Here is a 27,215-nt window from a genome sequence, read left to right on the forward strand (position 1 = left end):
ATTTGATGCATATAATATGACTACTTAATAAGTGAATGTAATAGCATAATCTAACAAGTATGGTTAACCGGAAAACAGAAGATTGTATTTGACGTGTAGAAAGCAGTAAATATAAGCTGTGCTCTTCTTAAGAAACATACTCTTTATACAAACATTTAATTTGATTTGTTGGCCATCTTTATGGACAGTGAAATACTTAATACCTAAAACTTCTTACCTTTCCGTGTACAAAACTTCCAATCTTACCAATCTGTCAATAGGTTTAACCACAGTTAGAGAATATTATTTGGTAAAAGGGGTATACTAGTACAGACTACAGACAGTGAGAAACATAGTCACGAGTGAGTGAGAGAGATAGAGAGAAAGAGACAATAAATGGTTCTGAGGGAATAATTAATAAGAGTGTTCTCTGGTTTGGCTTTGGGGTCAGGAAGACCCAAACAAACACAACACATAAAACAAAAGTAAATTCCTGTCCAAAGCTTTAAAGATAGGGAGTAAAGGCATAATTCTTTTTGCCCGTTTCCTTATTCATTACCTTTTGCCAGTCCCCTTGATAGTGAGACTTTTTTTTTACCTCCTTTAACTTTTATAACAACAACACAACCAACACAAACAAATGTTAAAACTAAGTTCTTTTTTTTTGAAATTTATATCAATGGACTAACAAAAAGATACAAGGACTAGCTCAGGAGGGATAGACAAGGTAGGAGAAGATGACTCAGACAAACTAGGGGTAGATATACATACATATCTTACACCAAAAAGAGATAAAAGAAAATCTGTAAAATGATAGAAGAAGGAGACACTTAGAAAGGGATGGGGTCTTACAAGGTCAAGAAAAGGCCTTACAAGGTCAAGAAAATAAAAATCATTCAGTGGAAGAAAGAAGTTTAAAAAAAGAAAAAAAAAATTGACAATGAGCTCAAGTTGGGATAACACCAGATTATCAATGTAATTGGAGTTCCGAAAAGAAACTTAATGTTTCAGCACAACGGACCCAATAATCTCTATGCATCATGAGGTTTATGTTCACGCTACTGCCTGCACACACAAGAAGAACTTATTACTCTTTGTCTTAACAAATATACGTGTATATATAAGTGGATCAGATCCATATTGTTTTTGATTATTACTCTACACTACTTAGCTTTAAAAGTTCAAACCATTTATATCTATCCCAAAAACATACACAAGTACAGGATAATAAAGCTATAGTCTATGGAAATATATATATTTACATCGACTCTATATATACACATGCATGCTTATATAGCATGTGTTAGGTTGAGCATTTTAATACTTCTGATACATATATGCAAACAAACAAGTGCAATAACTCAGAACACTCATCTTCGTAAATCGAAAGTCGCCAAAGTGTGTGGTCGATCGTGTGGATAAATATATGCACACCTACACTACATAAATATATATATATATATATATATATATATATATATATATATATGTATATGCATATATGTATATGCATATAATTCAGTACTGAAAAACATTTGTTCTGTTCTATATCATTCAGATATCAACAATGAAAAACCAGGACTTCTAACTGATGAAACCCTAACTCTTCACATTACATACATCAAAAATACATATACAAATATATTTCAATACATGATATGCAAATCACCTTGGAGAAACTCCTGTTTCGCTTCTTTCATCCATGAGAGCTCTTCTCTCTGTTCCATTTAGAGAGAGAGAGAGAGAGAGAGAGAGAGAGAGTCTTGATAAACGGTGAGATATATGATGGAGAAGGAATCAAGTGAGGAGTGATTATAAGGCAAAGAGAGAAATAAATAAATAATAACCTTCGTGGGCCGGGGCCCAATTGGACCTTTGCAAGGGATTGTGGCGTCGTCAATGCCGAAAGAGCTACTATTTAGGTGAGCTTGATGACGTCATCGTTACGATATTCATTAACCAACCTGCCCGAACACGTGACCGTTCTGCCCGGAAGGTGGTCCTCTTCTCTGAGTTAGCAGTTTCGTTGGTCCTCCTAATAAGTGAAATAAAAGTCAACAGGTCAAATAAAAACTCGAAACTGTGTTTCATTTTCACCTTTGCTTTCTTTGTCAACAGTTCTTTTCATTGGTTTCCTCCTGTTAAAATGTATATATGTTTCATATAACGTATATCCCACGTTATTTATTGTAACATTTTTTACTTCATAACTCAACCTAGCTGGACTAGGCTTACTAGCTAAACATAATTATTCGCTAATTGGTGAAGAGACTGAGATTGAGCAAATTAAGAGAATCTTGGTAAATGGAATTCCTCAATTCTAGGGACAAAACTTTAGACTTCAAATTTCAAAATATATCATGTTTATATACAAAAATTCATACTCTATATAATAACATTCTTCAGAAACGATGATGTCCATGTGTTGTTCCTATTTCTCAAGTCTGCAATTTCCTAAAATTATTTTTTCTAACTTCTTATGAAGTTTATTCATCTCTTGTGTTTTGAATATATTGTTATTCTCTATTCAAATGAGTTTCCGTCCTCTGAAAAATGAAGTAGGCGAAGTAACATTGATTGAAATATAATTAAAAGTGATCGAATTCGTTTTTAGCTAATATAAAATGGTTGTTCCACAAAAAATGCTATATAAAATGGTTCAAGAAAAAAAGTTATTTAAAAGTGAAGTAATCAAAAGTCTTAAGATTTGTGGGGAATAGAAACTTTGTGGGCGTGCGGGAAAATCACAGTCTCCTAAGGCATAAATGGTCAAAATAATGCTATAAACTAGTAACGTACTAAACTAGTAGTCTAATACTATACTGTTTTATAATCAAACTGATGACGCGAAAAAGAATCCATTGACAGACCTGGGTTCCTAAGTCAAATTAATATTTCGTTTAATGTGTGAACGGTAGTACTACTATTTGTATATACGTATTCACTCTTAACAAGTCTTCAGTATAATACATTTCAGTTGATATCTTCAAAAACATTTTTTTTGTAAACAGAAAACTACGACAAGGCTCTTACAAGTAAGAATGATACTATGATTTTTTTTGTTTCGTTTGTTTTCTTGCCCATATCAATCAGTCCGTTCACTTCTCTTTGGTACCATGCTCCAGAGATCTTCCGTTTTATGCCCAACATTTTTGTTAGTTTTAGTTTTGGCCCCATAACATAACAATACTTTAGTTGATCTGGTAGTGAAAAGCTGTAATGCAAGTATGTGTAGCATGCAAAAGTAAGGAAAATAAAAGTTTAATAGAATTTTCCAAAGAACTGCTCTAAATATTCATCATTTTTAAGTAAATAATTATTAGAATTAGACCATGATTAACCTCAGTCTCTTAATTGGAATTTTTAGTTTTGAATAACAGACGGTTCTTAGTTTTTCTTATATTTAAATTAAGAAAAGTTAGGAATTGTCTCTTAAATATAGATATAAGAGCCGTCTCTTAACCAAAAAAATGTCAAATCATGAATTACGAACTTCGACTAAGGCCTTGATTGGTAGACCGTTAGCATTAGCAGTAGCAGTATGCTAAAGAAGCAGTATGTTGCATGAGATATGTATGCTTTTGCTAAACTGTTTAATAAGATGATTGGTAGAGCAGTATGATTATGCTATTTAAAATTATTATAAAAATTAGTATAATATATTTACAATATATTTATTTTTAATGAATATATTTCTAATATATATATATATATATAGTAACATATAAAATGAAAAATATTAATTTCTTTTAATATATGTCAGATCTTGTTATATGTCAGATTTTGTTTTTAAACTGTATAAACAATTAAGTGATTAACGAGTCTTAGGGGGCGACTGGTTTTCTCGCTACCACCCGCAAACGCAGCTTTTGCGGTTGGTAGCGGTTGTCGGTGGTTTGCAACAATCACTCAAATCGCTCTAAACCGCTTCAAACCGCTCTGAATCTCATAAATTCAAAAGCTGGCTTCAGCTAGCATTTGCGGTTGTGGACGGTTGCGGGAGGGTAAATTTTTTTTCTTTTTTTTTAAACAATATATATACAAAAGTAAAAATATTTAATAAAAAATTTAGAATTGAAATTATGAAAATATTAAAATATATCTATTATATTTTAATTAATATTATAATATTTTATAATAAAAACAATTTCAATAAATTTTCAAAAATTAAAATTATAACTTTCTAAATATAAATTTATATTTATTATAATTTTATGATTTTTGATATTTTTATAATTATATTAAATGTAAATATTGTTAATTTATTATTTGACTGTTACCGTATTTGGTAGTTAACCAGTTATAAGTCACCCGTAAGCGCACCAATTTTTAACCGCAGTACCAGTCGTACAAATCTCTTAAAACCGCTAGAAACCGCAACTGCCCGCATTCACAAACTCCCGCAACCGCTGCGTTTGAACCAGTCATGCCCTTAGTGGTTGTTATATGTTAATCACGCTCTTAGTGGTTTGATATATGTCAGATTTTGTTGTTAAACCGTATAAACAATTAAGTGATTAACGAGTCTTATAAAACGCCCTTATTTTCAGCCGTCCATTTACTAAGCTTTACGTATTTGAAGTAACATGGTTGGCCTATAATTAGCCCATTAGCAGCCCATAATAAAGTAACATTTGATATCTAAAGTTTCAGTTTATGTTAGCATAGCTGGCAGTCTGGCACATTTCGGGCCATTGTTTTGCCTAGGGTGGGCGTTCGGGTTCGGATCGGGTATTTCGGATATTCGGGTATTTCGATATAAGAGTATAGAACCTATTTGGATATTTTGACATTTCGGGTCGGGTTCGGGTTTTTTCACTTCGGGTTCGAATATTTTCGGATATATCCGAACTTCAAACAATTTTTTTTTTGAAAAACATATTTTCACCTGTATTGAAACCATTCCTGAAACATTATACAAACATGAGCACAAACAAGTAAATCAAACCAAACATCTACTGAACACAAACAAGTAAACCACATTTCATTCCTCTACTTGTAATAAACTTTACAACCAAACGTCAAACAAAATCGACGAACTTTTACGCATCATACAAACAGAATCAAACTTCTAATCATCATACACGCAAAATCAAAACAAAAGAAAGAAACTGAAAAAAAGCGAGACAATTACTTTTATTCGACGTCACCGAGTAAGAAAAAAAAATGAGTATTTAAGGTTTCTAGTTTGTTAATTTATGAGATTAAATCTTAGTTACTTAAGAAGAATCTAGGAAACATAATTTTCGGGAACACTAAACAATTTGTATGATGCTTGGGTATATTGCACGACACAATTTTGGGAAAGGGAATAAATCATAAATGGTAAGGTTTTGGTTAAGTTCGGTTATGTTCGGGTAGGTTCGGGTATCGGGTAATAACCGAAAGGGATAGGATGAAAACCGATCGGGTATTTGGCACTAACCGAACTTGAACCGAATCACTTACTTCGGGTTGGGTTCGGGTTCGGATTCGGGTATCGGTTATTATGCCCACCCTTAGTTTTGCCGGTAGATCAATTTCAAAATTTTCTTTTAAAAAATTGTAGACTCTAATGTTATTCCTTTATATAGATGTTTTCTTCTTCTGTTTTGTTTGATTACAAATTAGACTAATTAGTTCCAACCTTAGACATATTTTAAACATAACAAATATGTCATACTAATGCTTAATCCATATTTTGGAATGGGTTAGGTTGGATATGGTTATTGTGTACTAACTGTTCGCTCAATTGATAATCATTAACTCACTAACCAGAATACTGCACACTTTACAACTTCCAATAGCTTGAGATTTAGTGTTTTTGTCGAGCACTATTTGTTTGATGAGTCCAATGACGTGCAGCGGGGGGAAATGTCCTTGAAAAATTTGAATAAAAACACTAGTTTGAAAGTATGAAACTAGATAGGACGGTTTAGGCAATGATAGAAAACAATAAAGTTCAAAAGTGAAATATTTCACAATAATTTTTTTTATCTAAACCCATAATTCCTTGCTCTTCCGCTAAACCAGTTTTTCCTCCGTCGTACTTTCTCCGGTGGAGTCACTCCTACACGCTTTTTGGTCTCTAGTGTCTCTTATATCCAGTTTATATGGCCGAGATTTGTTCATCAACCGCCACACGTGTGTTTGAATCCTATTCTCGGCCGCAGAGGATCCTCTTCCTTTGATAGCCGCCGCAAAGAAGAAGAACAAGAGAGATGACAACCATAGCTTCTCCACTAGACTTGACGAAGCTACCGGTCCATTTCCTGAATCCATCCTTCTCAAAGAGGTTATACTTTTGTTAATATCTTCTCTCAGTTGCTCATTTCTGGTCCAATATTGATGTTGAAGTTGTGTTAATTGTTTATTTATGTGCAGAAGAAGATTGATGAGAGCAGTGATCTTCTTCCTGATTTCGATGATGCTGAAGAAAGTAAGTGAAATTTATTGTTTTTTTTAACTATTTGCTGCATGTTGGTGATTGTGTTACCTTTTAATGATTTGGTCTTTTGAATTGTTTGAAACAGAGGAGCTATATGAGTTTCTTGATCTTCAGCTTCAGAGTGACTTGGATGAGGAAAGGAGTAACTTCTTCTTCTTTAAACCCCTTTTATTTCAAGTTTAAACACTAGATAAAATAGGCCGAATGTGAGGCCCAATATTAAGTTAAATAGAGGGCGTAACTTCATTTCTACTAAACTGATTGAGCGGGTTTGTCGAACACGGGCAAAAATGGGCACGAAGTTTCTAGAATAGAATCACGGGATATACCAACATTCACGAGCCAGTTATCGACTGACGAGAGATGACAGCGCCACACCGAATTATTTCAATATACATTTTTTTTCTTTCTCGTGGAAACAATGTAGCCTAATGGTTAAGGTTTAAATGCTTCTACACTTAAGTGATTTTTAACATTGTGCAAGTAAATCCAGTCATACGTGGATTTTTATAATACAGCTCAGATGATGCAGTTAGTCGTAGATCCTCGTAAAGCAGGTAGTATTACCGGTTCTTTCTTTCTGAGCAACTTTTTCGATATACATTCATGTAGCTAGTTTTAAATATATATTTTTTCGTACTATGAAGCACGAATAAAAATTGTTTTTTGAAAGTACGAAATATATATATATATATATATATATATATTTAAAATTAGTTAGATGAACGTATATATTGAAATTATTCGGTCGACGTCGGGTATATTTGTCGCATACGGACCGACTCATATAGGGACCTATTCACCAATACTTCTACTTTTCTCTTGTTTTTGTGCCAACAACCACATGTAACCAGAAAAGCTAAAGTGTTTACAAACATAAACTAAAGAGCAGATACAGATCCATGTTTACGTATTAGACAATTAGGTAGTGATCACTAAACAACGCAGGGCTGCTTATATTATAGTATGACATTTCTATCAGACCCCAAATCAAAAGAAGTTGATTACGAAGCTTCGTCACGGGTGGAATCTTAAGAACTATGTAAACGTAATAATTATAAAATGTTCATTTATCTATTTAACGAAACTCATATGTGACGACACGTTTTTTTTTTGTCAACAACGACACGTATAATAAAGCATCTGTATGTTTGTCTAAAAGAAAAAAAACACATAAATACTAATTTGTAACCTTTTAACATTTATATATGTGTGTAGAAACAGAGCTAGCGACTAGCGAGTAGCACTTACAACACACAAGTTCACTTCATTTACTACACATTAATTTCTTTCTCACTCTCTCGAAATCACACTCTCTCCGACGATGAAAAGATCCTCCGCCGTCGCGTCACCGCCATCTCTCTCCCTCTTTCTCCTCCTGCTCCTACCATTGCTAGCTCAATCCTCCGACGACCTTATCGACAAAATCTGCAGAGTGACGCCCTTCATCGACCTCTGCGAAGCCTCTCTCCGCCCTCTCACTCCCTCACCTTCCGACCCCAAGTCTCTAGCATCGGCCATGGCTTCCGTTGTTCTTGGTAACATGACCGATACGTTAGGCTATATCCAATCACTGATCAGACACTCTCACGATCCTGCGGCGGAGCGAGCACTAGCTCAGTGCGCTGAGCTGTACCGGCCGGTGGTCAAGTTCAACATTCCTCAGGCGATCGAGGCAATGCGGCGAGGAGAGTTCGGGTTCGCGACGTATGTGCTCGGAGACGCTGAGAAACAGACTGATACTTGTCAGAAGTGGATCAACAGTGCCGGTGCTGACGATGAAAGTTCGGTGGCTCTTACGGCTAGAAACAAGCAGGTTAAGAATCTTTGTGACGTGGCTATTTCTGTGATTAAGTCTTTAATGAAGGGTCGTTAAGACAAGAATCTCTGTTTCTGTTGCAGATAATAATTATATATTACATATTTGTGATTATTGATACGAACAAAATTTCTGTTTACCAACTGGCAAAATTAATATAAGTAACATATTAGGAGTTAATGGGCTTTAGACATTGGCCCATGAAGCATCCGAAGACAGCAACATAACAGAAATAATAGACATCTGAAATACACACAGACACGTGAAATCACATGTTCAGTTAATTTTAGGCAGCATTAAAAGTGGAAGTCTAAAGCTCAGTGGAGTGTTTAGATTACAGCCACATGGATTCTGTTTCCAAATATACTTGTTATTTATTTACAGCCACATGGATTCTGTTTCCAAATATACTTGTTATTTTAAAAATAGTTGATTTCAAATTTCAACTGCAAGCATCGCTAACATGTGATTTCATATATAAAATAACTATACCAATAAAATTCCCAATAATGTTGATTAACATATTTTCTTGCGTTTTGATTTCAAAAAAAAAAGAATGATCCTACTTAGCGCTCTTTTAAAATGATGATTCATGTTTGTATTGTATTCTCTATAGTACCGTGACCAGTGATAACACAATGCAGATAAAAGTATAACACTCAATTTACTTTATTTGTAACTTTCTCTTATTTTGTTACACGGAAAACATTACTACAAAACTACTCTTACCCACATCGGATAGTTATTGTTTCATTGCCGCCGAGAAAGCAGCTGATTTTGGCACAAAAAATTATCGGTATTCATACATGGTTCACCGACAACCTAAACCGATATATGGTTTGATCAACAAGTATGGAGTTGTCCCCATCTCCTAACTCCAGACCGTTGGTGTACATTTCACTGTGAAACTCTATTCATCTTTTGTTCATTCTCTAATCCAGAAACTGGTTTTAGTAAACTGCAAGTACAGGAGAAGAAAAAAACAGGATTAGAGATCATTTTAGAGAAACTAAAACAGCGTTGCTCTTCTTTAACCATACAGAGACAAAACAACATACTTGGGGATTCTCTGTGCTTTAACCGGACCGCCATAACCTACACCCGGTTCGCTCGCAGATGGGTTTCCCGCATATTGAACCGGTACAAAACCACCACCGGCTTTTCCAACAAAGGGAGATTCCCCGGAGCTAGCGGCTGCTCTCGGCGAGAACCCTGAATATTTTGGAAAACACACACATAAGATTAATCGAAAATAACAATACAAAACGCAAACGCAAGAATTTGAAAATAAATTACACCTTGGAAAACAAGGACGAAGAAGAAGATAGCGGTGAGAATAGTGGCGAATACATTGCCGAGAGAAGAAGCCGAAGACGCAGACGCAGCTTTGGCCTCTCTCGATTTCTTCAAAGCTCTCATACGTTCCACCCTCGCGCGTTTCAGCATCGCCAGCTCAGCGATCTCCCTTATCAGTTTCTCATCCGCTGCGTCTAGCGACGGTCCACGCGGCGGCCTAGGAGGTTTCGACGCTGATTTCTTGCGTTTCTCCTTCCGTTCGCTCCTCCCCCATTCCGGTTTGCTGACCGCACATTGAACCGGACTTGCATCGTTCTCTAACAAACCGGTTTCTACCGGTTTGCTATCTGGACACATCGGTATCAATGGCTTCTCCGGCGATTTTGTATAAACATTTTGGCAATCTAAGATTCCTTTCTCAAGATCAACATCGAAATCGAGACTCATTCCCATGATCTCACTAGATTTATTCACTCAAGAACAGAACCTAGATCTCTTAGGTCTTGAATCTGTAATCAAGATCTGTCTCCAGTAGAGAGGAATGAACACACACAACCAAATGTGTCTCTATAGGGTTTCTTTTCTTTTTAATTCACGCTAGTGCCGCCTTTAATAGCCAAAGCAAGTAAAGAATGAATTACAGCTAACGTCACGTCTCCTCGAAATAAATCTGCAAAAACTAAATCACAAACTTTAATTTTTCATCAATCGATAAAGAAAATACTTTTAATGCTTGTATTTAAGCATAGTGTAGAATATGGATAAGTACCGAATCAACAATCACGTGGTATTGATAAATAAAGTTGAAAAAACAAAAGTAAAAACTTGATTAGAGGATTAAAAGCGGATGAAAGGAGTTTGAAGTTTTGTTGATGTTTTTATTCAGACACTACTGTCAAAAGTAGGTAATATTTATAGTGCATTGATTCGAAACTAATTGCTTTATGATTAAAAAGGAAAATATAGTATATATATTTTTTGCTTAATCTCGAGCATGAAGCAAGGAACAGCTGGTGTTTTTGCTTTATTCCAATGCCGTGACTTGGGGAGAAAAACATAAAAATTAATGAAAAATAAATAAAAATGAATAAAAATATTTTAATGGAATTGAATACGAACCCGGAAAATTAAATCGAAATTACTGATCAGTGATGATGAGTATTTGAATGATGGATGAAGAACTGAGTCTAACTAGAAACAGTAAAAGACCTTACAAAAAAACTTGAAATATATGAACGAAACTGGAGTGAATAAAATAGAAAAATATTTGAAATTTGTGTTGTTGTACCTTGAAACGAAAGAGAAGGAGACCCAGATCCGATACTGAAGAGATGAGCAGAGAGACCGAGGAGAAAATGGCGGGTTACTTGTCCGAGTTCGGACCCATTCCAAAAACTAATTCAGGACAAAGAAAAAAGGAAGATTGATTTGTACACATTCGTCCAAGTTTCCAGCTTTTATTTTTCTTTCAGGAGAGATCAAATATGTAGTAGGTATTTTGTTCTGAAATATTCTGGATTTTGACAACGAAATAATTTAATTAATTTGGTTATTTTAAAAATAATAATAAAAGACAGCAGATTTTGAATTAGTAATAGAGTGTATTGTGTTTGGACATGTGTTTATGTTCTAAATATAGGCTGAGATTGCGCATCTGAGCTTTTCTCTAGCAGGGAGCTTCACGTCACCGACGCATATATATGGGCCAACATATTATTTTATTCCACTTAGATTCCCTTTATATCCTATGCGTTTGCATCCGTTGAAATATACTGTAGCCCTTTGTACAATTATTTGTTCGTTCGCTAATTTTGGTTTTTTCATAAATACAAAACTCAATTTTGTAATTTTTGTATGAATTTACAAAAAAATTACAGAATCAGGTAGAGAAAGACAAATATGACGACATGTTATATCACATTGAATAAATTTGGCCCCAATTTGATTTACTATAAATCTGTCTGATCCGGTTTACAAATATCTGAAACTTACAAATTCCAACGAGAACCGCTCTCTCAACTTCCCTCGCTGTTAATGAAATATCGGTTTAAAGCCATCTCCAATCCAACGCTAAAATTCTATTTTGTTGCGATTTTTACACTAAAACCTTTTCTAATTCGATATTAAAAATCACACCATTTTAGTGTAACATTATAATTTTACACCAAATTTGGTATGACACTATTCACCACACTAAAATACTATTCATTTAACTAAATACTATTCACCTATTTTATTAATAAAATACATAATTAAATAAATGACAAATAAAATTATAATATATATATTAATATAAAATAGCTTTTAGTGTAAAGTTTAGTGTTGTGGTTAGAAAAAAAATTAGTGTTAAATTACATTAAAATAGTGTGATTTTGATTCTATTTTAGTATGGGTCGAAGATACCAAAGTCCCGTAACTAATAAAAACCTTTCGACTACCCCTGAAATCTGATTACGATGAACATTTCCTTTGTCTCATCGCCTCAAATTTGTCAACAAGCTCGTTTTGTTACACTTTATTCTTCTCATCTAATTAATTTTTACTTAGTTGGTCAGCATTTCGCATTACAATAGTATGTTGTATTAGGGTTTTATGTGATGTGTTTTTTTTTTCTTGCTATTCTACTCCATTATAAATGTTACAAAATCGGCACTATGGAGATTCAGTAACAAATAGTGAAATATAGGAAGCTCCAGTTTCTTTTATCCCCAATGAAATCAATAATTCCAGAGAAATCATAAGGCATGGAGGTGTCTGATTGGTAGGGAGCTCTTCACATCCAAACATTAAATTTAATCGGTCCATTTCCGAAATAATACTGTGGCCCCATGAAACCGACTTGTTACACCATACACACCTTACAGTCTGTTACCACGTTTATTATTCCTCCAAAATTAGAAGATAAAAATATGTATATTTATTACCCTTTTTCTCTTCAGCGGATCAGTTTAGCTACACATCATGAACATTTTTAAAAAATATACTATGTTACATCAGTCTCTAATAATTTTTGAGCTTCCCCAATTAAATATTAAAATCTGTATAAATTATCCATAACGAGGATTGTTGTTTATAAATTATATTTCCCATAAAGAGGATTGTTTTTTTTTTTTTTTTTTTTTTGGACAAAGAGGATTGTTGTTTATAAATTTTATTATTGTGGGGGAAAACTATGGAAAGAAACACGTGGGGAGGCCCTTTGTGACGAGGACTAGACCAGTCAAATTCTGTCTGCCGCGCTGCACACCGGCAAATCCTTGGAAGTTTCGGGCCTATAATGTATTGGGGCGAAGCCCTTTTACGTTAAAACAGCAATTAAAGTCCAGATTTACTTATTTTGACCTCTTTTTAAAAAAAAAAAATTGGATTAAGGGGTTGTGCTGTTATTTTTTGCGGGAACCAAACTAATTTCTGTATCCAAAAGTTATCGATGTATCCAAATTCCAAAGTATTTAGTAGAAACTGATGTATACATCTCGTAAGAATTGTATATATAGTGCATGGAAATATGCATGTTTTATTGACAATGGAAACTATATAATCTCTCTCTTCAATAACGAAAGAATACTCAACATAATATATAAGCATGTCTATGTGACGATAAAGAATCTGTCACCTCATTATTATCATGTAAAAATAAGCTTATGTCTCAATAACAATGCATCTAGGGCGAGTCCCCGTAATTATCACCTCCGCCGTATCCGCTCCCATATCCTTCACCGTATCCGCTTCCATAGCCTGATCCATTTCCACGGCTACCACCACCACCACCGCCTCCTCCTCCACCGCCACCTCCTCCGCCTCTACCACCACCACTCCCATATCCAGAGCCGCTTCCATAACCTGACCCGTATCCGGAACCTCCGTTACCTCCTCCACCGCCACCACCTCTGCCGCCTCCTCCACCCCCACCACCACCGTTTCCTCCTCCAGACCCGTAACCACTACCGGACCCATACCCTGAACCGTAGCCACTCCCTGAACCTGATCCTTCTCCTCCTCCTCCACCACCACCACCACCACCACCACCGCCGCCACCTCCTCCTCCACCATTGCCTCCCCCGGATCCCGAACCATAACCAGAACCTGAACCAGCGCCTCTACCGAGACCTCTTGGTGATCTAGCTGCTAAACATATGTCAAAAATAACCAAGAACAAGAAAGCACCTCCCAAGAACTTGAGGCTTCCCATTTTCATCGCTTCCTCTACGAACCAAACTAATCAGTCAATGATAGAACGATTCTTCTTTGTGAAAGTTTAAGAATAAATGAAGATAGCTAGAGAAGCCGTTTAATTGTGAGGTTGTATCACTTGATGGTGTATATGGAGAGAATGTTGGCATTTGTATGTATTTATAAGGAACTGAGCGTAATGGAAACGTAAGAGTCACGTAAGTTCTAGTAGCTTCCTTTGACCGATGTGTGTGAACAATAGTGAACAAAGTGGGGCGGCAACTTCTTAGTGCTCTTTTTGGTGATGATACTGCCATCGCCACTCCTCCAATATCATCCCAATCTCATATTTTAAATTACTAGTATTGGTACATGTGTCTTCGTCCGCATGGCTCATCTCTCTAAATTGTTAGTAGAAAGTTATATGCTTAACTGACACGTTTAGACGTTTCGCGTAGCACACCATTCATCAACCAACATTTCCATAAATAGTGATGCCAAAGTCATATTTGTAAAAGTTCATATTTATTTTAAAATATTGTTAAGTGCTCTTATTGTGGGTACTTATTCAAGGACATGGTACGTGGCCTCTAAGGCTCTAACCTTTTCATCCGAAGTTGTAGTTGGGTACTCGAACTTTTTTTTTTGTCAAGACTTCTTTTTATAAACCGAGACGCGTGTAGAAGGTCCAAACTTGACTGCATTGTTATTGGGTCTATTGGTTACTGTCTTACAGGACCAATATCCCTTTTTACTAAATTCAGGCCTAACAAGAATATATTTGTGTTAGAGCCCATCCTTCATTGCTCCATTGTCCCAATGGGAAGGGTTTGATTCATTAGTACAACGTAACAAAATAATTTTATCACTTTCAGATAAATAAATATTTCTTCTTCTTTATATCAGGAGGAAAGGAATTTGAATTGTCTATCATATAACAAGTTTTTTTTTAACACTTAATTGATTAAACATATAGCTAACGGAAGATATTGTATTTGTGCCCGCACGGCCGCACGATTGTGGTTAAGTTATAGGCTAAATAAATATGTTAACACTCTTTCAAGGTTTGAGTCTCCTTTGACATAATATGACAATTAAATAAAAAGTTTGGATTTGAATTTCGATCCATGCAGTTCACGTGATAGTTTAATAACATAAAGATCCGGCTATTTCTTGTAAGTCAGAAAACATTCCAATTTGGCTCAAATAATGTAATGGTTCTTCAACGAGAAATCTACATCGTAGTACTAAACGCGTTCATGCATACCAATAACATGATCGACCGATTAGTCATTAGACATAAAACATGGTTACCTTAAAATAAACATCCGCGTTAAAACACGGTTTTAGATTTATTTCTTGTTTCTTCTTTAATTTAGTTTACAAAATTGGCAAAATATTTTTTATAGAAGTTAAAATAGTAGATTATATGTTCGGTTATTTACTATGATGTTGCTATCGTATCTGATTTTATCAATGACAATATGCTAATATGTTAATAATTAGTACTTAACAAAAAATTTTGTTATCCATAGCTAAACCCAATTGCAATCTGATTTGATTGGAAATCTTGAAATTGAAAACATTTTTAATTAAACATATATGGTTCATATATATGAACCAAAGATTACCAAAAAAATTGTGAAGCAACTTGAATGATGTTACAATCTAGGATTCGACCACGTATTTAAATTTATAAATATATTTTCTGGTAAATATAGCTTTACTTGAATTATTGTGTTGTATTCTAAATAAGTAGTATTTTAATTCAGCTTCTATTTGTTGTGTCCCTAACATCCTAGTTCTTATATGGTTAAACATAGAAGAATAAATATAATTTCTAAGGCTATAAATATCATTTAGTCAATTTACGGGATATTATTTAACAATTTAGTATAATATAATAATAAATAAGCAACTTTCAAGATTTTTATGTATTCTTTGAATATGATAATAAGACAGTTAGGAAATATGGTTTGTTTGTTATAGAGATATTAGTATAGTATTTAAATTCAGAAAATATAGGATACTTAAATTAATACCTAAAACAATGGGAGTAATATTTATTAGATATTAATTATTATGAGATAGTCTTACTAGGATTTTTTTATCGTAGATAAAAATTAGTATCTATTTTAATAGAGTAGATTATGATAATATCATCGTCAATTCAATATTTATACATATAAAACCTATTAAAAGTTTAGGAAACACCTGAAATAATCAATTAGTTCGCAAGTTTTTCCGAATTATTCTTGGGTTCACCAATCAATAGTATTTTTTATTTCATATTCAATATCTTTTTAAAAAAAAGAAACAAAATATTATCAAGTTATATTATGTTAAAATAAAAATAATAGTATTAGTTACAAAAAAAAGTTTTTTTTAAATATTTTTAACGCCGTCGGCAAAAAAGAAACCTTTAGATAAATCCTAAATCATTAGATAAATCATAAACCCTAAATCAAAAACACTAAACTCTTAATCCTAACCTTTAAACCCTTAGATAAAAATAAATAAAAAATAGTAGTAGTTGTTAAAAAAGGAGAATTTTAAATAGTAGTAGTTGTTAAGGAAAGAAAATTTTTAAAAAAGAAAATACTAAACCCTGAATACTAAACACTAAATTTTAAGCACTAACCTTTAACCTTTTTGATAAACTAAAGATTTATCCAAGGGTTTATGGATCATGATTAAGAGTTTAATGTTTTTAAAATTTAGCGTTTAGTGTTTTTGATTTAGGGTTTAGAATTTATCCAAGGATTTACCCAAGGGTTTAAAATTTAGGGTTAAGAATTTAGTGTTTTCCTGACGGCGTTACAAATACTTTTAAATTTTTTTTCGGTAACTAGTACTATTTTTTTTATATTTTAAAAACATAATATAACTTGATAATATTTTATTTTATTTTTTAAAAGATATTAAATATAGAATAAGTAAATATTATTGGCTGGTGAACCTACATATTCATCCTAGAAAATGAACTCAAAAATAACTTTTTTTCCTGCGGCTTAATCCCGTTCCTTAATTGCTTTGTTGGTTTATAAAAATAACTTAATCAATGCGGCTTAATCCCGTTCCTTTTTTGCTTTGTTGGTTTATAAAAATAAGAACTTATTCAATACACTTGTAATCTTGTTCACGGTTTAATCGGTTTGTAAATATTGAATATCAATACTATTAAAAGAGAAGGAGTTTTAAAAAAAATCTACCTATAAAAGTTGTTTGGACCCTTTCATTTATTTCATTATTTTTTAGTCTTACCTTAAATTTAAACTAACAATATATTACCATATATTTCTCTATCAATAATTTATTTAATTCTTTTATTTATTCAAATCTCACTCCTAAATCCTAATCACTAATATACTATATTTATAATTTTGATTTTTAATAGTAAAAGCATTAAAACTAATATTTTATATTATCATTTTTATCATATAATATATGATTTAAAGCAAGAAAAGTTACACGACATATATGTGTACATTCTAACTTCATCTCTCCTTTATAATAAAGTAATCATATCATATATAAACTTTCCCACTACAATATCATATGATATACTAAACTTTCAACCGTCTATAGTTTGATAGATATTTTCATATTTAAAAATGAGTTTTCTGAATATTTATGTTAACTTCACAAAAATGTAGAAATTCATTGGTTCTGTTAAAGTAAACCCGACTTCACGATATCAATATCGATTATTCACGATTTTGAAATTTATTGGTTTAGATATTATACTTTTATATACTTTTCACTTAAAAACGAATCAATACTATTAAAAGAGAAATAGTCTTAAAAAATCTAATATAAAAAAAATTGTTGGAGTCATGTATAACTATTTATTTTTTGGTAATACCATTAATCATTCTAACCATACAATATTTTAAATATTTTGAACAGATCCTAATATTATTCCTTATGATACCTTGACTCAGAAAAATATTTCACCAACCATGTTTTTGTACAATAACGTTAAAAATCTATATCAAAAGGTTGTTGGACCTGATATGGACGTAATAGGTCCACATATGTTCGGGTATTTAGGATCCTAAAGAAAATCGAAATATCTAAAAAATCTGAAAAATATTCAAAAATGTAGAAATTCATTGGTTTTGTTAAAGTTAACCAGACTTCACGATATAAATATTGATTATTCACGATTTTGAAAATTATTGGTTTAGATATTATATTTTTATATATTTTCACATAAAAACGAATCAATACTATTAAAAGAGAAATGGTCTTAGAAAATCAAATATAAAAAAGTTGTTGGAGTCATGTATAACTATTTTTTTTGGTAATACCATTAATCATTCTAACCATACAATATTTTAAATATTTTTAACATATCCTAATATTATTCCTTATGATACCTTTACTCAGAAAAATATTTCATTAACCATGTTTTTGGAAATAACGTTAAAAATTAATATCAAAAGGTTATTGTACCTGATATGGACGTAATGGATCCACATATGTTATATTACCTAAAAATTCAAAATCTGACAGGATGAACTGAAAAATACCCAATTTTTTTTTTAATTTGAAAGTTTACCTGAAATCAAAAACTATAATCATAAAGCAAAAACTTTAAAAAAATATCCATAATACCGGAAACATATTCGAAATATCCAAATATACTTAATAAACACAACATATTTATGATCGGGTCTAGGGTAGGACCCGGACTCAAACAAAGACCTGCGGGTCCAAAAAAAACCCAATAGATTATCTTCTCTGGACCTGAACTAAACCTATATTTTCGGGTCGGTTCGGTTTGTTTTTTTGATCCGGATATAGTTCTCAGGCCTAAAAGAAACTTACGTAAAAGTGTACATTAAAATCTCAAATAAACTAATTCGTAGATTATACAATTGTTAAAGATTATATTTTCGATATAATAAGACTTTGTATTATAATGTAATCCAAAAAACCCGCGCTTTCCAAGCGCGGGTCAAAATCTAGTATTTTATTAAGATGAGAAGTTACACCCAGAGCCGGGCCTAGGCCCAAGCAGTAGAAGCAATGGCTTCCGGCCACCAATTATTATCAACAAAAGCGGCCACATTTTCTTAAAAATGTGTCTTAGTACAGTGGTTGATTAGCCATTTTATTTGTATACTAAGGGTCTGACTGGTTCAAACGCAGCAGTTGCGGTTGCGGTTGCAAGAGTTTATGGATGCGGGCGGTTGCGGTTTCTAGCGGTTTTAAGAGATTTGTACGACTGGTACTGCAGTTAAAAATTGGTGCGTTTGCGGGTGATTTATGACTGGTTAACTACCAAATGCGGTAACAGTCAAATAATAAATTAATTATATTTACATTTAATATAATTATAAAAATATCAAAAATCATAAAATTATAATAAATATAAAATTTATATTTAGAAAGTTATAATTTTAATTTTTAAAAATTTATTGAAATTGTTTTTATTATAAAATTTATAATATTAATTAAAATATAATAGATATATTTTAATAATTTCAATTTTAAATTTTTTATTAAATATTTTTACTTTTGTATATATATTATTTTGAAAAAAAGAAAAAAATTTTACCCTCGCGCAACCGCCCGCAACCGCAAACGCTAGCTGGAGCCAGCTTTTGAATTTATGAGATTCGGAGCGGTTTGAAGCGGTTTAGAGCGATTTGAGTGATTGTTGCAAACCGCCGACAACCGCTACCAACCGCAAAAGCTGCGTTTGCGGGTGGTAGCGGGTGGTAGCGGGAAAACCAATCGCCCCCTAAACCTGGATTCGAATAGCCCCACCAACATAATTTTCAGCCATTTTTTCATTTTTGGCTTCTAGCCTTAAAATTTCTAGGAAAAATATTCATTAATAATGTTATCATCATAGTTAAGAGGATTTCCATGGGTGGGATAGGGATGAGTTCTTATAATTAAAAAAAAAATTAAAACAAGAAAAAGAAAGGGAAAAAAATTCTAAAAGATCAAATTTTTAGAACTCTTACGAAACTTAAATAACACTTGTCAATCATCTAATGTTTCATCTGATAAAGAAAAATTAAAACAAAAAATTATGTAACTATAATATTTTTATTATTTTTTCTTAGAAATTGTTATGATATTTAATTGATGGAGCTGCTCTTATTACCCACAAGCAGGTTGTTTTCGTGTTTTACGGCTTTTTGGAAAACTAGACAGGCAAGGGTCCTACCCACGTGCGTTTTAAATAGCTTTGGACAATGTTTTTCTATTTTCTGTGTGTTTGTAGACAAATGAACAAGTCGCTGTTCTGTTTTTCCCAACTTATATAAATAAGATGGCCTAATTGATTTCTGTTATCTTTCTTGATTTAGTGATTGCCTACTAGATAATAACAACTCACCAGGATGAAACAAAATCATAATCAAGTTTAGTAGCAGACTCGAATGGTGTTATTTTAGTTTGTAAGTTCAAGTCTCAAATAAGTGATGAGTGTATGGAGAATTTTAGAAAATCTAGAGCATCTTTAATGTATACTTCTATAATTTTTCTATTTTAGAGAAAAATACGGAGAAAAGTTACTTGAAAGTTTTTTTACCTATATATTTAGAAGTGAAAATAACATATCTCTATATTTTCCTTATAAATAGAAAAACTCTATTATAAAAAAGCATACATTAAAGCATTTTTACTTCTATAATAGAGTTTTTTTAATAAAATATAAAAATAAAAGTGAATTGGAAATGGTTTAAAAAATAATTAATTAATAAAAATGACGAATTGACCACCTTGCTAGCGCATGTTTCTAGAATCTATTATTTATAACTAATCAAGTTTAATTAGACTATGATTAACCCGCGCTTAATCAAAGTCTAGGGATCTAAATGCCACTCGATAATTGATTATCAAAAAGTGGCTTTCTTAAAAGGTGACTGTGGAGAACAAAGGAAAGAACAACCACTTGTCCACTACTCTCGTAGCATGTCAGCCTTGAGCTATATTGGTTTTTATGCATTGGATTAGATCAAACGGAAGTTGAATTATCACTTATTTTACAAGTGTTACTCAGTTTAATTATTAGTTCTGCGTATCAACAATGTACCTTGTTAATATATATATATATATATATATATATATATATGCAAGTATCCCTTTTGGCGAGCATGAGTTTCTCAGGCCAGTCTGAAGTATTTTGTTATCATTTCAGGTAAAACTATGATTAAAATTATTGTCAGATATGAGTAAACCATACTCCATCAAGGCTTCAACTAACATGGATCTTTAATTACTTAACCGCCATAAATTGGTCAGTTTATCCCCACTTATAAGAATTCTACTCACTAGAAACCCTCGTCAATTAGTATGTATCTATGATTTAGAGTTCTAGCCAATAGAATAGACATGGCGTTGTTTAGGTAAACTTTATTCACGTAAGCTTATATACCACTATACCGTCCTGGTTGAAAACATCCAGAGCCGACTTTGAGATTTTAAAAGCATATGGCTATGTCTATGTAAAAAAATTTCTTTTACAAATTTGAAAACTTAAAATTTTTTTCGGGGATCTATTCATATGTAATTTTTTAAAAAAAATTAGAGATCTGTTGTAAATATTTCACTACGCATTTCCCAGGACCGACCCTGAAAACATCTATTACAATTGTTTGTAGACGTTAAAACCAAAGAGAAAAAATGTTTGTAGAGGCAAGAACCGACACCATGACAATGATGAATGGATCTTAAATTCTAACTATAACAAAATACATATGTATTATTACAAAATTAGTTTTGACCCAACAATTACAAAATTACTACTACTAGTAGTAGACTGCTATCATAAACAGCCTGGTAAATACATTAAACAATGCTGAGCAAATATATTTCATATAGTAATTGATATCGGAAATTAATGCTGACAAACAAAATATTTTTGTTTAACAAGAAATTAAGAAAAGAAGATTTGTATTTACTTTTGTCACAAAAAGATTTGTATATTACATTTTTGTAACTTAGATTTGTATATTACTTGACAATCCAACAAACTTTGTCGTGGATTGAGATGAGACAGCAGAGAAATGCCCATCTCTTGTTTCAACACAGCAACTTACCATAATTCCTATCTACATTTTCTATTTAAATATTTGTTTTTGTTGTTCTTGTTGTGAATCTAACGTTTTGTTCTTGTCGTATACGTTGGGCTTGTAAAAACCACATATACATTCTAAGAATAATCATATTCTCATGAGAAATATATATCATCCAATAGTTGCTCAACTAAACATTAATGATCACATCTTGAAAAAAACATTGCATTTGCATCAAAGACTACATTGAATATATAGTACAAAACATTGCATTGCATAGATTCAGCTGGACGTAAGATAAAGAAAAAAGATTCAAATGAGCGTATTTTGTTTCCCTACTATGGATAGTAAGAAGTGGATAATCTGAGAACACGTGTGGTCCAACAGGTGATGTGACCCACTTGCGAATAAGAATGGTCAGTGGCTCGTGTATGGTTAGGACAGCGGCACACCACATGCTGCCCGTCATTGTGAAACTGGAACCGTCTTGATAAACAATGTCTATATATATATATATATATTTTTTTTTTTTTGTAACTAACAATGTCTATAATTTACTAACGCAGAATTGCTGTGTACTTATATGATCTGATAAGTCATGCATCTTGCCATCTTTATTGATAAAATTGTCTAAATACATCCCTTAAATATCGAGCATCAGATTTTGGTGCATGAACATATTGTAATTTGGTTCAGCTGTACGCACACCGTACTAAACAAATAACTATATTTTAACCCGTACGTCTGTGCGGATATTTTATAAATATATTTGATATTATTATAAAATATTTTAATAATATAATTTCTATTCTAATGTAATATATTGTGTAATTTTATAATATTGTTGTTTATGTTTCTTATTCGGTATTATTAATATATAGTGATTTGTTTAGTACATCTTATTTTATTATTAGTTTTTTACTTACGAATATATTTTTAAGTTAAGTACAATAAAATAACAATCTGAAACAATCACATAGAGAATCTCTTTCAAAATATGTTTTTTATTTAGTTTATACATTTTTTATATAATACATTTGAAATTTATTTATATTATATAAAATAAATATGTTTAAGGCAATTTATATTTACATGTTGTGTTTATAAAAATATAATTTTAACATCTATCATTTTATATTTTACGCTGACAAAAAAATCATTTTAGTATTTTACGGAATTTATAAGTAAAACACTATTTTATTTAAATAATATAGCAATATTATTTTAGTAAATTTTATACATAGTATCATCTATCATATTATTTTAGTAAATTTTATTGATATATGATATTTTTGGATAATATGATATTAAGTTTTTTTTCTCTTAGTTAAGATTTCAAAATACAAGATTACTTTTATTTTTACAGCATATATAGTTTGTTTTTCCTGGTGCATTTCAAAAGGCTATTTTTAATAGCTACGATTTTATATTTTAAAATTTTAAAATATTATCATTTTGAATTTGAATATTTATTTTCAAAATTTTATATTTTGTCAAGAAAACTTTACAAAATTACACAACAGCTTCTACTGTGACCACAATTTAGGAAAAACAATGATGGCAAAATTTCTTTTTCTTTTTTTTTTGTCATCAACAATACAGACTCATACTGACTCTGTAAACCAAACCGGGTGATCTGCATCCATTTGAACGATAAAAGACAGTTGTTTTCTAGCACTGCGTGCTAGACTATCCACCTTTGAATTTTGCGTCCGTGGTACATAGATAATCTCTGATCGGGTGAAGCTCTCTTTTAGGATCTTGATATCTTCCAAATAATTTGCAAAAACTGGTCATTCTTCTGGTTCCGAAACTATCTTCACCAATTGAGAATAATCCGTTGCAAACGTAACCTGAAATAGACGTAAATTCCTCATACATTCCATTGCCTAGAGCAACGCTTCCATTTCCGCATAAAGAGGCGAGAGACTAGCCCTAACATTCCTCGCCCCCAACAATGATGGCGAAATTTCTATTCCTCAAGTTTTATACCATTTATGTTGATTTTTTTGTCAGATTATAGATTCATGGGTCCATTCTACTCCTTTCATTTCCTTTTGAATGAAAAGAAAATATGAAGGAAAAACTACTTCTCTAATTTCTATGAGGAATGAAATGAACACAAATTCATATATTTTTAGATTTTTCATTTCTTCGACTGAATATTTTTTTCATGTTTTATTCATTGTTCCATTCAATTCAACGGTTACCAATTGAAGCCAACTAATATAATATTTCATAAAAGTATTCGAATTTTGGTGATCTTTTCTAAATTTTTCTCAACAGATTTTGTATAACTAAAAGAATAATTAAATCTATACTCAAATTTGATTTTGCATTAATATTTTAAATGAATTACTAAAATTTCAATAATAGCATATTTTTAAATAGTATATGAACTGAAGGTTATTATATACTATTATATTTTTGTATATAAACATTTTAAACAATATATTGTTCAGAGTTTCAAATATATATATATATATAAAATTTAACCTATGTTAAGAAATTTATTTTTGTATAAAAAATTACATAGTTTACGAATTTTAACTCATTTTAATGATGAGTGTTAATTTATTTAAATGAAACAATTTTCAAAAAAATATTTTTTATTAATTTACCTATTTAATATAATTTTGTCATATTTAATTTTATAGCACTTTTATTTTATATAATACAGAATATAATTATAGAATTTATAAAAAAATATTATATAATTTTTTTCTTGTTTTATTATATAAATTTTAGTTAACATTGATTTATAATAATATTATATTACTAATTACTAAATTAATTAATACGTTACTTTATAAAAATATTAAAATTTTAAAGTATGATTTAGTTAAATTCATTTTCAACAGAATTTGTTATAACTAAAGAAATCAAATTTATAGTAAGTTTATTATTAATGTAAATAGTCAAATATATCATACTCCCTCTGTTCCTTAATATTACATATTTTAGAAAAAATATTTGTTTTAAAAAGATCTATTTTTATATTTTCAAGACATGTTTTATTAATTAATTGTAAATTTCAAAAAACATAATTGCACTTACTGAATTTTTATTGGCTTAAAATTATAGAACAAAGATAAATACAAAAAAATATGCAAATTTAATGTGTTTTGTTAAAATGTGTGAAAAAGTTAGAATATATAACATTAAAAAACAGAGGGAGTATATATTAATTAATTTTTTAATTGATTCTACTATGACTTGTTAATAGTAAATATTTTTTTTTTTTAATTAATCCTACTATATAAAAGCAACTAATTTTGAGGCTTCTTATGAGTGCCACAAAGGACAAAATATTCTCCACCAATCAAACTGCCACGTCATCAAGAATGTTTAGATGATGGGTCTCGAACCATCCAAACCCATCAAAATAGTCAGTCTATTGTATAACTTATAGCGTCTTTTTCCTTAGCCTCTTGCCTCAGACGTCTCCAGCGACTCCAAATCTGTTCGTCTATCCAACTTCACCGGTGTAACTCCTACGACTACAACAATGGCACTTCAATGCTCCCTAATAACTCATCAAGTGAAGACTCTTTGTACCTCTCCACATCCCTCCTCTCAATCAAAGATATCTATGCCTCTTCAAGAAACCATCATTACTTACTCAGTTGAAACACATCACCGTATACAGTATAACCTCTATAAATTAATAATGTTGGGACTTTGAAATTTTATTAATTTATAGAGAAATTAATTTACCATTTTTTCTTTTTTAGTTTTTTTTTTCTATTTTTCTATTTTTATTTATAAATTAAAAATATATTTTATTTTACCGTATATACATTAATTTTTTTTTTAGAAATTTGACTTTCACATTGTTTTTATTATATTACTTGATTTATATTTTTATGTTTCATAGAATTTATATGTGGTTTTTTATATAATTTTACTAAATATATCAAAATATATTGAAATGTTAAGAAAAAATATAGGTATTTTCAATGGAAATATAAAACCAACAATATAACGTTTAGTTTGTATTTATATGAAATGTATCTTACAATATGTTTAGTTATCGATTCAGAATACTGAAAATATATGGGCTCGAGAACTATTTTTCTGCAGCATTTAAAATGAAGAGTTTTGATTGTTGATGGTTACTCTGAGTTTGGCTAATCTATTGATTTACTAAATGTACTTTACTTAACCTGCTATTGATATATAAGCTTGTATATGATACTACATTTGTTTAGCTTAAAAGAAGTGCATTATGATACTGCTATTGACTGTTTACTTTACAGTCAGGAAAAGGAAGTGCAACCAAACAACCTCAAAGGATATGGGGAACGGCTAATGCAAAGGTGGATGAATGGGTGAAGACTACAGTTATAACTTCATTAACAAATTGATGTTGAGCTTTTTGTTATCACATACAAGTTGGGAACGTCCAATTGACGGTATGGTGAAGTGCAACTATGATACTGCTTCCAATACTAACGATGGATGGGTTTTACGGGATCGTCTTGACTGAGGTCATCTCTTTTAGGGATGGCATGACCGAATTTAGAGGCAGAAGCAATGGTACCAAGCACATGCTTATGAGATCATGGATGTAAGCAACAATATCAAATGGTGGGCTTCGAAAAATAGTTTACATAATTCATTTGTCTTGCTTTTTGTTCTCTCAATCACATAGGACATGATAGCATATCTGCACCATATAATTTTTTCAGATTATCATCTATCATAAATCAAGTTAACAAAACAAATCGATGGGCCATATAGACCTATTAGTTTTCAGTCGTAATAATATTATAATTTTTTTTATTTTTAAATTATGTATTGTAAGAAATTAAACATGGCTGATTTGAATATAAGTATTAAAACTAAAGTTTCGTTTAATAATATTAGAAATTTGAAATTCTATCATTATTTAAGTTTTATATTCTAATATTTTTAACATTATTTTTATAATATATTTTTGTATACAATCACAAACCATTTGACATCTTTAATCTTGAATGAGACCATCTTCTCTTTTTTTGGACAAATAGACCATCTTCTCTCTATTTCCAAGTTTAATCTTGCAAAATTCACCTATATCAAATAACGTACACTTCTTCTATGGCGAAGCTGTTACTGTTACTATTAACTACATGGAATTGATTTAGTGAAAAAAACTAATGGAATCATTAATTTGATTTGTCACAAAAAGTCAGTGCATCATATAGTTTTTGAGATTCAAATAATATACAAACATATGAAATAAATTACTCCAAATTGTTATAAAATAAATAGTAACGTGTTAACTAAAAGATAACTTAAATTATATCCCCAAACTAAAACTGAATTTATACTCTCAAAATTTTAGTGATACAATTAATTAAAAATAAATCAAACTATTAATTAAAACAGTTTGTTTTATGGGGCTTGAGAGGAGTAACAATTTTGGAACAAAAGAAAAATCAAGTTATTGTTTATTTTAATATTTGATGATTACAAGTGTTTTGGATCAAAAAAGTTC

At 31.3% G+C, this 27,215-nt stretch overlaps 3 protein-coding genes and 1 long non-coding RNA gene across 7 annotated transcripts; 1 reads left to right on the forward strand and 3 right to left on the reverse strand.

Moving 5' to 3' along the window:
- Positions 1 to 620: 620 nt before the first annotated feature.
- LOC106345330 lies at positions 621 to 4,095 on the reverse strand. The gene is made up of 2 exons (XR_001270282.3): positions 1,649 to 4,095; positions 621 to 1,044 (listed from the first exon to the last, which is right to left on the reverse strand). It is a non-coding gene; the product is annotated as an uncharacterized LOC106345330 (long non-coding RNA).
- Positions 4,096 to 7,553: 3,458 nt separating this feature from the next.
- Positions 7,554 to 8,392, forward strand: LOC111213502 (cell wall / vacuolar inhibitor of fructosidase 1-like). The gene has a single exon (XM_048779722.1). The coding sequence runs from the start codon at positions 7,731 to 7,733 to the stop codon at positions 8,280 to 8,282; it is 552 nt and encodes a 183-aa protein (XP_048635679.1). The 5' UTR covers positions 7,554 to 7,730; the 3' UTR covers positions 8,283 to 8,392.
- A 478-nt stretch (positions 8,393 to 8,870) lies between these two features.
- LOC111213501 lies at positions 8,871 to 11,196 on the reverse strand. 4 transcript variants are annotated; one of them, XM_022715264.2, is made up of 4 exons: positions 10,810 to 11,196; positions 9,524 to 10,191; positions 9,284 to 9,437; positions 8,871 to 9,183 (listed from the first exon to the last, which is right to left on the reverse strand). In XM_022715264.2, the coding sequence occupies exons 2-4, from the start codon at positions 9,972 to 9,974 to the stop codon at positions 9,123 to 9,125; spliced, it is 666 nt and encodes a 221-aa protein (XP_022570985.2). In that variant the 5' UTR covers positions 9,975 to 10,191; positions 10,810 to 11,196; the 3' UTR covers positions 8,871 to 9,122. The 4 variants fall into 4 exon arrangements, with proteins under 4 accessions (XP_022570985.2, XP_022570984.2, XP_022570986.2 ...); XM_022715263.2 differs by having other exon boundaries at positions 9,524 to 10,200; positions 10,810 to 11,022; XM_022715265.2 differs by lacking the exon at positions 10,810 to 11,196 and adding an exon at positions 10,291 to 10,553.
- Positions 11,197 to 12,954: 1,758 nt separating this feature from the next.
- Positions 12,955 to 14,174, reverse strand: LOC125609024 (glycine-rich cell wall structural protein 1.0-like). The gene has a single exon (XM_048779723.1). It carries the CDS (start codon positions 13,717 to 13,719, stop codon positions 13,186 to 13,188), a length of 534 nt encoding a protein of 177 aa, XP_048635680.1. The 5' UTR covers positions 13,720 to 14,174; the 3' UTR covers positions 12,955 to 13,185.
- Positions 14,175 to 27,215: the final 13,041 nt, after the last annotated feature.

The sequence above is a fragment of the Brassica napus genome, chromosome A5 (genome assembly GCF_020379485.1).
Source record: "Brassica napus cultivar Da-Ae chromosome A5, Da-Ae, whole genome shotgun sequence".
Taxonomy (NCBI): Eukaryota; Viridiplantae; Streptophyta; class Magnoliopsida; order Brassicales; family Brassicaceae; genus Brassica; species Brassica napus.